This window comes from Bubalus kerabau, chromosome 9, assembly GCF_029407905.1.
Source record: "Bubalus kerabau isolate K-KA32 ecotype Philippines breed swamp buffalo chromosome 9, PCC_UOA_SB_1v2, whole genome shotgun sequence".
In the NCBI taxonomy this organism is placed as follows: Eukaryota; Metazoa; Chordata; class Mammalia; order Artiodactyla; family Bovidae; genus Bubalus; species Bubalus kerabau.
This window is the reverse complement of record NC_073632.1, coordinates 75,287,571-75,301,183: the sequence shown is the minus strand read 5'-3', so window position 1 is coordinate 75,301,183 and position 13,613 is coordinate 75,287,571. Positions and strand designations below refer to the sequence as shown.

Sequence of the window (13,613 nt, the reverse complement as noted above, 5' to 3'; positions counted from 1 at the left end):
TGGATGGGGAGGCCTGGTGTGCTGTGGTTCATGGGGTCGCAAAGAGTCGGACATGACTGAGTGACTGAACTGAACTGCCTGAACCTGGGCAGATCATCTATGTCATAATCTCTCAAATTTCTGTTTGAAAACAACACCTCTACTAGCTTCTGTTTCCACTGATATGTTGAAAGGATGCTATAACCATTATTTTTCCTGATATTCAATTCATAAAGGAAAATAAAAGTGTATACAATCAGTTTTTTCCCTAGTATCTGTATTCTTTTGAACTAGAAATGCATTGTGATTCATTAAAGAAGCATGAAGCTAAATTATTTATTTAGATAAAATGGTCCATGGACCAGTGGCATCCATATCACCTGCAAAATTGTTAGAATTGCTGTTTCTCAGTTCTGTCCTAGATCTACTGAATTCAAATCTGCATTTCCACAACATCACCAGTTGATTCCATGCATATTAAAGTTTATCAGGATGTGATGTGGTGTGAAAGTCTGCCTGTGTGTGTATATGTACTGAGTCATGATATAAAATGTATTTCTTAGTGTGGGTTACAAGCCCACAAGGCCAATTATAATAGTTGTACAGATAACCCAAAATGTGGAAAAACTAACTTTGTCCTTAAAATCAGGAGAATAAACTAGGCAGTATGAGCTCCACTGTACAAAGAGGAAACTAAAGTTTAGAAATGTTAAAAAGTTTGATATTTTTTACACATCTAATAAGTGGCCCAGAGGCTGGATTTAAACAAAGGAAGATCCATGAAATCTTAAAGTCTTTCATTCCTCCACTGAAAACTACTTTTTTAAAACTATTTAACAGACAATTATGGAGAAGAAAATGCCACCCCACTCCAATATTCTTGCCTGGGAAATCCCATGGACAGAGGAGCCTGGCGGGCTACAGTCTGCAGGGTCGCAAAGAGTCAGACATGACTGAGGGAGGAGCAGGCGCTCCCCAGAGGCCCCAGAGCTTTTGATGGCAGAGGCAAGGACTGTGGCCGAGGACTCCCAGCTCCCAGGCCTCTCTCACCAGATACGAGCATGGAAAACTAGAATCTAAATTACGCCTGATGGCTTTCCTGGCGGCTCAGTGGTAAAGAATCCCCAGTCTGGGAAGACCCCACGTAGCAGAGCAGCTGAGCCCATGCATCACGGCCACTGGGCCAGTGCTCTAGAGCCTGGAAGCCGCAACTACTGAGGTCTGTGGGCACCAGAGCCCATGATCTGGAACAAGAGGAGCCACCATAGTGAGAAGTCTACGCCCCACTGCTAGAGAGTAGCCCCTGCTCCCGGCAACTAGAGAAAAGCCCATGCAGCATGAAGACTCTGCACAACCATAAATGAATCGAATCATTAAAAAAAATTAAAAAAATAAAACTATTTAACAGGCAATTAAAACAATAGGCCCAATATTATTCACAGATTCCAATATGATTCCTCATAACTTACTCTTCGTGTGACAATGGGGTCAATTTCTCTTGGGTCTTTGTGAGCGAACATCATCAAATCGGCATTCAAGGTGCGGATTCTCTGAAACCTCAGGCGAATATAACGAGCAGAGGTAAATTCTAGCAGTTCAGGAGAAGGATCATCAGCACTCGGTCTCCCATTGATCAAAGAAATATGAATCTACACAATTTGGGAAATAATTTAACAATTAAGGTTACCAAGACTTACATATCTGGTTATATTTAACTTTTCTTAGACAAATAGTTAAGCTCCCCTTCTCTCAGTTAGGCAGATACAGGTTCATATTTACTAGAATGCAGTGAAGTAATTGAGGAATATTATGAATGTACATGTACCTGCAATTTATTTGTTTCTATTTCAGGCATTCTCTATATACTGCAATTAATTATATTTCTATGTTCCAAGTCAGTGCATCTACTTGAACTTCCTAGGATTTCCAAAAATTCTTAAATCAATCATTCTTTTTCTGAAAATTATTGCAGCCAAAAATTATTTAAGATTCTGGCATATATTCCCATATATTTTCTGGTGGGAAAATAAAATAACAGAAAACAAAATATCAGACAAAACCAAGAAATCATCAGGAACTCAAATTTCTTTTTATTCTGAGCTTGAAAGTATCTAATTATATTGTCTTAAAATATATAAAGAGAGTTAAAATTGACCCATTACCAGAAAAATTATGCAAATCTCCAATCACAGTGAGACATTTCCAAAAGGTGGCTTTTGTTATTTCTTTTTTAGAAAATGATAGCTTAAGAAGGCAAAATTTACCAAGGCTATAACACATTCTATGAAAAATATGCTGTTTGAAAATATATTAAAACTTGAGTAGAATGGAATACTCTTTAGGAAAATAATTTTGCAAAATTGACACCAGAAGAAATCAAATCTAACCATACCATTTTCCATGAAAAATCAGAGAAATGATTATCCTTCAAAGGTGAATTGAGGCCCACATGCTCTCACACAGGGATTTCGAGAGCAGAAAATTCTAATGGGGGTTGGGGGGAGGTAAACGGTTACATAAAATAAGAAGTACTTCTATCACATATAAAGGAATTATTTTTCTAATGCCTAAAGAACTTCTATAAATCAACAAGAAAAAATACTGATGACATAACACAAAAATAGACAAAAGATATAACTATTTAAAGAAACAGAGATAGAAATGGCTATTAAACTTATGATAAGATAGTGAACCTCATTTATAACAGAACTCTTAATTAAATCCACTCTAAAAGCTTTCTCCATTTTTTCAAGTTGTCGAATCCTAAAATATTAATAATACTCCCTGATGACAAGACTAAAGGGGGTACAGCAATTGTTACACATTTACAGGTTGAATGTAAAATGGTATAAATCCTTATAAAGGTGAATTTAGCAATAACTGCCAAAATTACAAATGCACAGAATTTTTTACTTAGAAATTCCACTTCTTGGAAATTACACCACACAGATGTTTTATTAATATATGTGTGTGTGTATACAATTAACATGTAATTAATGATATGTAAAAATGCACCAAATTTCTATAATTTTTTTGATAATAGCAAAAGACTGGAAAGAACCTAATATCCATCAATAAGAGATGGGTTAAATAAATTATACATCTATACAGTGAATTATGTGTACCACACAAAAGAATGAGGAAACTCTCAAAATACAGATAGGAAAAAGTACATTCAATTTTTTGTACTTTGTAAATGCATTCTTACCTATGCAATAAACCTAATCAAATCAAAACTGTTAAAAAAATTGAAATTGAGTGGTGGGTTTTGGGCTGAACACATGCACATACTCTGTGTATGCACATACAGGAGGCTAAAGAGACAGGATTACAAGAAGAAAGGAGCCCTATGCTGGGCTGGGAGCTATTCAGAAACATGACGGTCTGTAAGTCACTGGAAACTGTGACTTGAGGTCACCCACTGGAATTTTCATCTACTTTTGCAAGATGATATATCATGTGTGTTAATTACATTTTTTTTGACAGGAGAAGCAATATGTGTTTCCATTCCTAACATTCTGCATCTAGATAATCCCCGAGAGCATTTTACAAACTGACTGCCAATAAACTACTGAGTCACTAGAGGAATAAACACAGCAAATTCTGAGATGAGAAACTAATTCTGATGTCACAAAGGATAGACTCAAAACGCCTCGTGATAAAAATATGAAATGTCCCAGCTAATTGACTCTACTTTGAATACTTAATAAAAAATAAATTCACTTAATCAACATTTGAGGATGATAAAATTCAAGGTCTCCTAAAATAATGAATCTCGAAATGCTGAATATCCTCCCTCTGACACCGAACATTTGAAGAGTAACATAGATCTTGTATATTTCACAGTTCTGGCATCTAGCAGGTAAGCCAGAAATGTGTTTAAAGTCAAGTTGTCTCTATTGCTTAAGACGGTATCCATTAAATGTTAAAGAATGAATAAATAGATGTATACAGCAGCTAAAATGAGTTCCCCTTAGAGATTACTTTGGCACCCAAAAAATCACCAGTGTCCTTGAATTCACACTTAGATTTGTCTTATCAAGCTCTTCCTTGACTGCTTCTAAAAAAGCCATTTGAAAAAAGGAAATCAGAACATGTCTAGGATTAATATTTCTAAAAACTATTAAGGTTTATTTGGTGTTAATGCTACAGTGAACTGCACTTGTTCTGTACATAGAATTAATAAGTGCCTCATTTAAACATAAAGGAACTTTAAAAAAATGGTGCACATGTCCAAATTTAGTTTTGAACACCTAAATTTGAACACCTAAATCATATCATACACCATATGATAGCTACAGAAAGGATTCAGCAAAAGAACACTTCTCCTCACAGCTTTGGTATTTTCATCAGGCTACTCTGCCAAGAGATCTTGTGAGAATAGTTAGTTCCAAGCTGTTTCTGAGACAGAAAACCAGACAGCTGTTTGGCCATGTTGCTTGCAGCTTACTTCCATTTTTTTCCTTTTCCGTTTTTTTTTAAACTCTCCTTCAGAATGAATCATAATATTGGATAGGCTATTTCCACTGGCACTTGGCTGTGTAATTCCAAGTCCACTGGAGTTTAGCATGCTTCCTGATTTCCTGTGGGGTGACAACTGGAGAGTGTCTATCTTCAAAAAGATGAAAAGTATCATTCCTCAAGACTACCACTGTCTTGCTGCGAGGCCACGGGAAGTCTGTGTCAGTCTAGTGTCTTCTGAAATGATTTCCATTACAGACATGTTGGTGGATGTATGTTCAAGCTGTCAAAGGAATTCATTCCAACTAAAATATCAGCCTGATTAAACAAACAATTGGTTTTTAGATTTAAAAGTTACTCTTCTCTGAAATTAGTTTTTGTAGATAAAAAGAAACATCTCTTTTTATGACCAAATGACCAAATTAATATGCTCTACCCATCGAAACCATTATCTTTTTTTAGTATAAGGATACCATATAAATCACATTTACTTGCAGATGGCTAAGATTTGGGGGCCTCTATGGGTATTTTTATCTTAATGATTAGAATTTAACTAAAAATGATTTATGAAGCAAGTAATACAATTTTTAATCTAGGTAATTATGTTCATATTATTATTATTATATTTTTCTATTATATTACTACATCTGCTTTAGATTACTGGCAGAGCTACACTCCTAATACCCCTCCCAATGATACAAGTTTGTTGAGTAAATGGATAGGTGAAAGAATGAAGACTACTTAAGGGTCATTAATAATGGTAAGAATCTTAGAAATGAGGAATGGAAGTAGATGAAACTGACAACTTGATGAACATTTTTAAATCCCCTTTGATTCATCAATTTCTAGGTGTGCCAAAGAAACTGGTACAACAGTTTGAGAGTAAGGTGACATCAGGAGATACAACAGTAATTTTCATATGTGTAAGATGAGCTCAACTATCTATAGGTATGGTTAAAGAATGTGTATGTAAATGAGTGGCTAAGACTTGAGGAACCTCTTAGATCTAATTATAATTAATATATTAGTTTAGAGAAGGAGAATAAGATCACAATAAAAACTCTGAAAAATGAACTCAATCACTTGTATTTTATCCAGTGGGAGGGAAAAAAGAAAGCAAGCATATCTTTGGAGACAGGGAGTGAGCGATATGAAGGTTAAGAAAAGGTGACGGTGTGTCACTGTGTTTCCAGCACAAAGCAAACAAAGGCTCTGACTCGGGCTCTAGGTGGTCAACAGAAACCCCCAAATGATCAACTTTCAGCCTCCATCATACTTGATCTAATAGCAGCATTTGAAACAATTGATTGCTCCACTGATTTCCAGGACACCACACTGTCTTTTTTTTCCTCTTACCTCTTCAGCTACTCTTCTCAATCCCACTCAAGACTTTCTACATTTTCTCCTCCCTAACTTTCTAAAATTGGAATACCACAGTACCCAGTCCTTGGCCTTGTCTTCTGTTCGATCCACACATACCCACATAGTGATCTCACCAAAGCGTGCAGATTTAAATGTCACCTATACTGGTGCCTCCCACATGTAACATCTCCAGGCTTGACCCCTCTTCTTGAGGTCCAGATGCAGAATCCAACTGCCTTCTTAATCCCTTTAAGTGACTGTCTAATAGGTACCTCAAACTTGTATCTCAAATTGAGTTCTATTCTTCATCTCCCAGTGTTTCCAATCTCATTAAATAATTTTATCCTTTCAACTACCCCGGACTCACAACTTGGAGTCATGCCTGCCTGCTTTTGTTTTCCTTCTTCCTACAACCAGTTTTTCTGCAAATCTTGTTGACTTTACCTTCAAAACATATCCAGCATTCAAACATTTCTCACCACCTCCCCTAAAGCCACCTTGATCCAGGCTTTCATCACCTTGAACTTGTGTACTACAATAATGATCTGAACAGGTCACCCTGCTACTGCTCTTAGCTCCTTAGGAGTTTTTTGGCAACAGAGAAGACTTTTTTTGTTGTTGTTGTTTGCTTTTTTTTTCCTAAGTTTTTGGTAGATGTTTCCATCAATTTATTCTCTGTATTTCTTAAAAACAAAAACCACAAGTTTAACATTAATAATTTAAAATACTGTAGACCAAACAAAGCCAGCTCTTACTCACACTGCAAGTTGGTCTATGATTTCTTTCCTTCTGTTTGCCAGATGATCTTCAATAACTTCTACAAAGAAATTCCTCTTCAATAGGTTCATGCAAGAGCTAAAAGCTGGTCATCAACTTTATGAAAATGGTGTAAACCATAGCAAAAGAGGTCTATTCTCATCTCAATCCTCATGCCATAACCACATTCATCACCATCAAACTGCCCAAAAGTCATTATTTCCTGAATGAGAACAAAAGCTTTTATTCTCTCCTCATCATTTGGTGCCTCAAAAAATGGGCTTTCAAATTGTATTGAGGTCTGCATCTGTTTCAGGGAGCTCTCTAAATATGCCTTATAAACTATAACCCTGGTCATGTCATGCTTTTCTGTAAGACTTTCCAGTGGTTCTCTATTTTACTGTCAATAAAAGCCAAATTTTTACAATGAACTGAGAGATTCTATACTATCTGCAATGTCAGCGCCCCATCCCTACCCACTAAAACTGCCGAAGAAGAAAACAATGATTTTCTAGAGTTCTTTTCCTACTTTATCCCTCAACTACACTGCTCCCACCAGGCTGCCAATTTTGTCTGGGCATGCCAGACAGGATCTTACCTCAGGGCTTTTAAACTTGGGTCCCTTGCCTGGAATGTTATTCTCCCAGATATTGCAATGCTCACTTTCTCATTTCAAATCTTGCTTCAGTTCAGTTCAGTTCAGTCGCTCAGTCATGTCCAATTCTTTGTAACCCCATGAATCGCAGTACACCAGGCCTCCTTGTCCATCACCAACTCCCGGAGTTCACTCAGACTCATGTCCATGGAGTCAGTGATGCCATCCAGCCATCTCATCCTCTGCCATCCCCTTCTCCTCCTGCCCCCAATCCCTCCCAGCATCAGAGTCTTTTCCAATGAGTCAACTCTTCTCATGAGGTGGCCAAAGTCCTGGAGTTTCAGCTTTAGCATCATTCCTTCCAAAGAAATCCCAGGGCTGATCTCCTTGATTAGGCCTTTTCAGTGAGTCCTTCCAAGACTATCTAATTCCAACGCAAACTTCATCCTGGCACTTACTATTCTCCTCTACCTGCTTCATCTTATTCCACACTACGTTTCCTCTTAACACACCATGAATATGATTTACCTCTTTGTTGATTATTTCTCTCCACTCTCTAGAGTACAAGTCCCAAGCATTTCAAGATTTTTAATCTACTTTGTTAACTGATATATCCCCAGAAAACAGTACAGCACCTTAAAAAAATAAGTGCTAAGCAAAAATATTTGGATAAAGAAACATAAATTCTAAATATTTAACTGGCCTCCTACTTGAAGATCAATTTCATAGAGTAATTAATCAATTTTACTGTTTTTATATGAGTAAATCTTTGAGTATGGTATTTCCATAGTATGAAATTAAAATCAGTAATCCTTTATATCATTTTCTATCAAAGCATTTTAAGTTGATTTAGAGATAATTAGGAATTAACAGCTTTGATCTACAATTTACTTACATCAAGGTCTACTATATTTGCTAATATTAGTTAAACATTAGTTAACTTTAAGTTTTATTTCAACGGGCTATTTTCAGCCAAGAAAGACACACATGTCCTAAGGTATTGTATTTCAACGTAAGGACTATTCAACTTAATTTTAGCACAAGAAAAGTAAATCTATCCATTGATATTGTATTTCATAGTCCAAACTATAAATTGGTATGCTGTTAGTTACACTAGAGTCCATGAAAACACAACAGTATATTTAAACTATAGATTCTTTAAACCCTATGAATATGCAATAGCTATCAATAAAGTTAATTAACAGTTACATACTTCCTTGTCTTTAGAAGGAAATTTTATTACTAAATGTATTATCTTTATGGGTTATCATTATGTTTACTATATACAACTAAATAGTTACTGAAAGATAAACTTTCTTATCTCATCAGAAAAATTTCAGTGCGGTTTGTTTTCAAAACTCTTCCAAATCAATGCAATCCTTTTAAAGTCTTAAAAATATGAAAATATATGAATATATGAAAATTAATGCATGGGTAATAAAAATACACTGGATAAATAATACAATTTACAAAATGTCATGCATAAAACCAGTTAATAAAATATTTAAACATTTCAGACTAGATATTTCTCCATCAAGAATCATTAGGTTCTTGGGGCTTCCCTGGTGGCTCAGTGGTAAAGAACCCACCTGCTAATACCAGTGACATGGGTTGGATTCCTTATCAAGGAAGATCCTACATGCTATGGAGCAACTAAGCCTGTGGACCACAACTATTGAGCCTGTGCTCTAGAGCCTGGAAACCACAATTACTGAACCCACATGCTGCAATTACTGAAGCCCAAGAGCCTTAAAGCCTATGCTCTGCAACAAGAGAAGCCACCCCAATGAGAAGTCTGCAGGTTGCAGCTGGAGAGTAGCCCCTATTCACTACAACTAGAGAAAAAAACTTGTGCAGCAACAAAGGCCCAGAACAGCCAAAAGTAAATAAATAATATTTTGAAAGAATCTTTAGGATCTTAGTGAGAAAATGGGGTATTATGACCATTTTTCAAGCCATTATTTCCAGTTCTATCAGGCATAGTTTATTGAAGTCCTTTTTTCATTTTCTTTTCCCCATATTTTATTTCCTCCAACTAATGGTTGTTGTTTTATTGCTATTTTTATTCACTCAAATACTGTTCATTTGTATATCTAGAAAATGAAATTCTCTGAAGGCCTAACACACATGCTTACAAAACTTTATCTCTGGTCTACCTCTTCATACTTCAATATTTCTAACTCATTCATTTAGTCAGTCAGTCTCTCATTCATTCAGAAATATTTATTAGATGCTTACTATTAATACATTCCAGGCCACTGAACTATTTTCACTTTCCCTTCTGTGTCATAAATCTCTCTCATTTATGAGCCTTTGTCAAACATGTTTTATGTCTCCCTACTGCTCTCATTAGCACAGATGTACTTTACACATCCTTCTGGTCTCAGCTAAGATGTCAATTCTCTTTCTTCCAGGCATAGTTCCATGGCTGTCTAGGACTTTTCCTATGAATTCTCCAAGCTCCGCTATTATCACTGCCCATTTACTTTATTCTGTCTGCCAAGAATAGGAACTTTGTCTTATTTACAGTACAGTTTTACTGATTAAACTAATGAATAGTGTATAATAGATTCAATAATTTGAATGAGTAATCATCAGTGCCTAAATATTACAGATTGTGATGGAATTTCCAATGAATTAACTCTTCAAACATTCACAACTGTTGCATTGTGTATATTATTTAAATTTTGACTGTATATATTTCACTGATTTTTTTAATTTAATTTAATTTTATGTTTAAACTTTACATAATTGTATTTGTTTTGCCAAATATCAAAATGAATCCACCACAGGTATATATGTGTTCCCCATCCTGAACCCTCCTCCCTCCTCCCTCCCCATTCCATCCCTCTGGGTCATCCCAGTGCACCAGCCCCAAGCATCCAGTATCGTGCATCGAACCTGGACTGGCAACTCGTTTCATACATGATATTTTACATGTTTCAATGCCATTCTCCCAAATCTTCCCACCCTCTCCCTCTCCCACAGAGTCCATAAGACTGTTCTATACATCAGTGTCTCTTTTGCTATCTCGTACACAGGGTTATTGTTACCATCTTTCTAAATTCCATATATATGTGTTAGTATACTGTATTGGTGTTTTTCTTTCTGGCTTACTTCACTCTGTATAATAGGCTCCAGTTTCATCCACCTCATTAGAACTGATTCAAATGTATTCTTTTTAATGGCTGAGTAATACTCCATTGTGTATATGTACCACTGCTTTCTTATCCATTCATCTGCTGATGGACATCTAGGTTGCTTCCATGTCCTGGCTATTATAAACAGTGCTGCGATGAACATTGGGGTACACGTGTCTCTTTCCCTTCTGGTTTCCTCAGTGTGTATGCCCAGCAGTGGGAATGCTGGATCATAAGGCAGGTCTATTTCCAGTTTTTTAAGGAATCTCCACACTGTTCTCCATAGTGGCTGTACTAGTTTGCATTCCCACCAACAGTGTAAGAGGGTTCCCTTTTCTCCACACCCTCTCCAGCATTTATTACTTGTAGACTTTTGGATCGCAGCCATTCTGACTGGTGTGAAATGGTACCTCATAGAGGTTTTGATTTGCATTTCTCTGATAATGAGTGATGTTGAGCATCTTTTCATGTGTTTGTTAGCCATCTGGATGTCTTCTTTGGAGAAATGTCTATTTAGTTCTTTGGCCCATTTTTTGATTGGGTCATTTATTTTTCTGGAGTTGAGCTGTAGGAGTTGCTTGTATATTCTCGAGATTAGTTGTTTGTCAGTTGCTTCATTTGCTATTATCTTCTCCCATTCTGAAGGCTGTCTTTTCACCTTGCTTATAGTTTCCTTTGTGGTGCAGAAGCTTTTAAGGTTAATTAGGTCCCATTTGTTTATTTTTGCTTTTATTTCCAATATTCTGGGAGGTAGGTCATAGAGGATCCTGCTGTGATGTATATCAGAGAGTGTTTTGCCTATGTTCTCCTCTAGGAGTTTTATAGTTTCTGGTCTTACGTTGAGATCTTTAATCCATTTTGAGTATATTTTTGTGTATGGTTTTAGAAAGTATTCTAGTTTCATTCTTTTACAAGTGGTTGACCAGATTTCCCAGCACCACTTGTTAAAGAGATTGTCTTTAATCCATTGTATATTCTTGCCTCCTTTGTCAAAGATAAGGTGTCCATATGTGCGTGGATTTATCTCTGGGCTTTCTATTTTGTTCCATTGATCTATATTTCTGTCTTCGTGCCAGTACCATACTGTCTTGATGACTGTGGCTTTGTAGTAGAGCCTGAAGTCAGGTAGGTTGATTCCTCCAGTTCCATTCTTCTTTCTCAAGATCGCTTTGGCTATTCGAGGTTTTTTGTATTTCCATACAAATTGTGAAATTATTTGTTCTAGCTCTGTGAAGAATGCTGTTGGTAGCTTGATAGGGATTGCATTGAATCTATAGATTGCTTTGGGTAGTATACTCATTTTCACTATATTGATTCTTCCAATCCATGAACATGGTATATTTTTCCATCTGTTAGTGTCCTCTTTGATTTCTTTCACCAGTGTTTTATAGTTTTCTATATATAGGTCTTTAGTTTCTTTAGGTAGATATATTCCTAAGTATTTTATTCTTTCCGTTGCAATGGTGAATGGAATTGTTTCCTTAATTTCTCTTTCTGTTTTCTCATTATTAGTGTATAGGAATGCAAGGGATTTCTGGGTGTTGATTTTATATCCTGCAACTTTACTATAGTCATTGATTAGTTCTAGTAATTTTCTGGTGGAGTCTTTAGGGTTTTCTATGTAGAGGATCATGTCATCTGCAAATAGTGAGAGCTTTACTTCTTCTTTTCCAATTTGGATTCCTTATATTTCTTTTTCTGCTCTGAATGCTGTGGCCAAAACTTCCAAAACTATGTTGAATAGTAATGGTGAAAGTGGGCACCCTTGTGTTGTTCCTGACTTTAGAGGAAATGCTTTCAATTTTTCACCATTGAGGATAATGTTTGCTGTGGGTTTGTCATATATAGCTTTGATTATGTTGAGGTATGTTCCTTCTATTCCTGCTTTCTGGAGAGTTTTGATCATAAATTGATGTTGAATTTTGTCAAAGGCTTTCTCTACCTCTATTGAGATAATCATATGGTTTTCATTTTTCAAATTTGTTAATGTGGTGTATTACATTGATTGATTTGTGGATATTGAAGAATCCTTGCATCCCTGGGATAAAGCCCACTTGGTCACGGTGTATGATCTTTTTAATGTGTTGTTGGATTCTGATTGCTAGAATTTTGTTAAGGATTTTTGCATCTATGTTCATCAGTGATATTGGCCTGTAGTTTTCTTTTTTTGTGGGATCTTTGTCAGGTTTTGGTATTAGGGTGATGGTGGCCTCATAGAATGAGTTTGGAAGTTTACCATCCTCTGCAATTTTCTGGAAGAGTTTGAGCAGGATAGGTGTTAGCTCTTCTCTAAATTTTTGGTAGAATTCAGCTGTGAAGCCGTCTGGACCTGGGCTTTTGTTTGCTGGAAGATTTTTGATTACAGTTTCAATTTCCGTGCTTGTGATGGGTCTGTTAAGATTTTCTATTTCTTCCTGGTCGAGTTTTGGAAAGTTGTACTTTTCTAAGAATTTGTCCATTTCTTCCACGTTGTCCATTTTATTGGCATATAATTGTTGATAGTAGTCTCTTATGATCCTTTGTATTTCTGTGTTGTCTGTTGTGATCTCTCCATTTTCATTTCTGATTTTATTGATTTGATTTTTCTCCCTTTGTTTCTTGATGAGTCTGGCTAATGGTTTGTCAATTTTATTTATCCTTTCAAAAAACCAGCTTTTGGTTTTGTTGATTTTTGCTATGATCTCTTTTGTTTCTTTTGCATTTATTTCTGCTCTAAGTTTTAAGATTTCTTTCCTTCTACTAACCCTGGGGTTCTTCATTTCTTCCTTTTCTAGTTGCTTTAGGTGTAGAGTTAGGTTATTTATTTGACTTTTTTCTTGTTTCTTGAGGTGTGCCTGTATTGCTATGAACTTTCCCCTTAGGACTGCTTTTACCGTGTCCCACAGGTTTTGGGTTGTTGTGTTTTCATTTTCATTCGTTTCTATGCAAATTTTGATTTCTTTTTTGATTTCTTCTGTGATTTGTTGGTTATTCAGCAGTGTGTTGTTCAGCCTCCATATGTTGGAATTTTTAATAGTTTTTCTCTTGTAATTGAGATCTAATCTTACTGCATTGTGGTCAGAAAAGATGCTTGGAATGATTTCTATTTTTTTGAATTTACCAAGGCTAGCTTTATGGCCCAGGATGTGATCTATTCTGGAGAAGTTTCCATGTGCACTTGATAAAAAGGTGAACTTCATTGTTTTGGGATGAAATGTCCTATAGATATCAATTAGGTCTAACTGGTCTATTGTATCGTTTAAAGTTTGTGTTTCCTTGTTAATTTTCTGTTTAGTTGATCTATCCATAGGTGTGAGTGGGGTATTAAAGTCTCCCACTAT

General features: G+C 36.0%; 1 protein-coding gene across 6 annotated transcripts in view; it reads right to left on the bottom strand.

The window, feature by feature from the left end:
* The window catches only part of LAMA2 (laminin subunit alpha 2), a 710,513-nt gene that overhangs the window by 441,983 nt on the left and 254,917 nt on the right, over positions 1-13,613 (bottom strand). For all 6 annotated transcript variants that reach the window (XM_055535601.1, XM_055535597.1, XM_055535598.1 and 3 more), the window contains one exon: positions 1,449-1,628. In XM_055535601.1, coding sequence (XP_055391576.1) covers positions 1,449-1,628 — 180 coding nt within the window. The remainder of the gene's footprint in view (positions 1-1,448; positions 1,629-13,613) is intronic.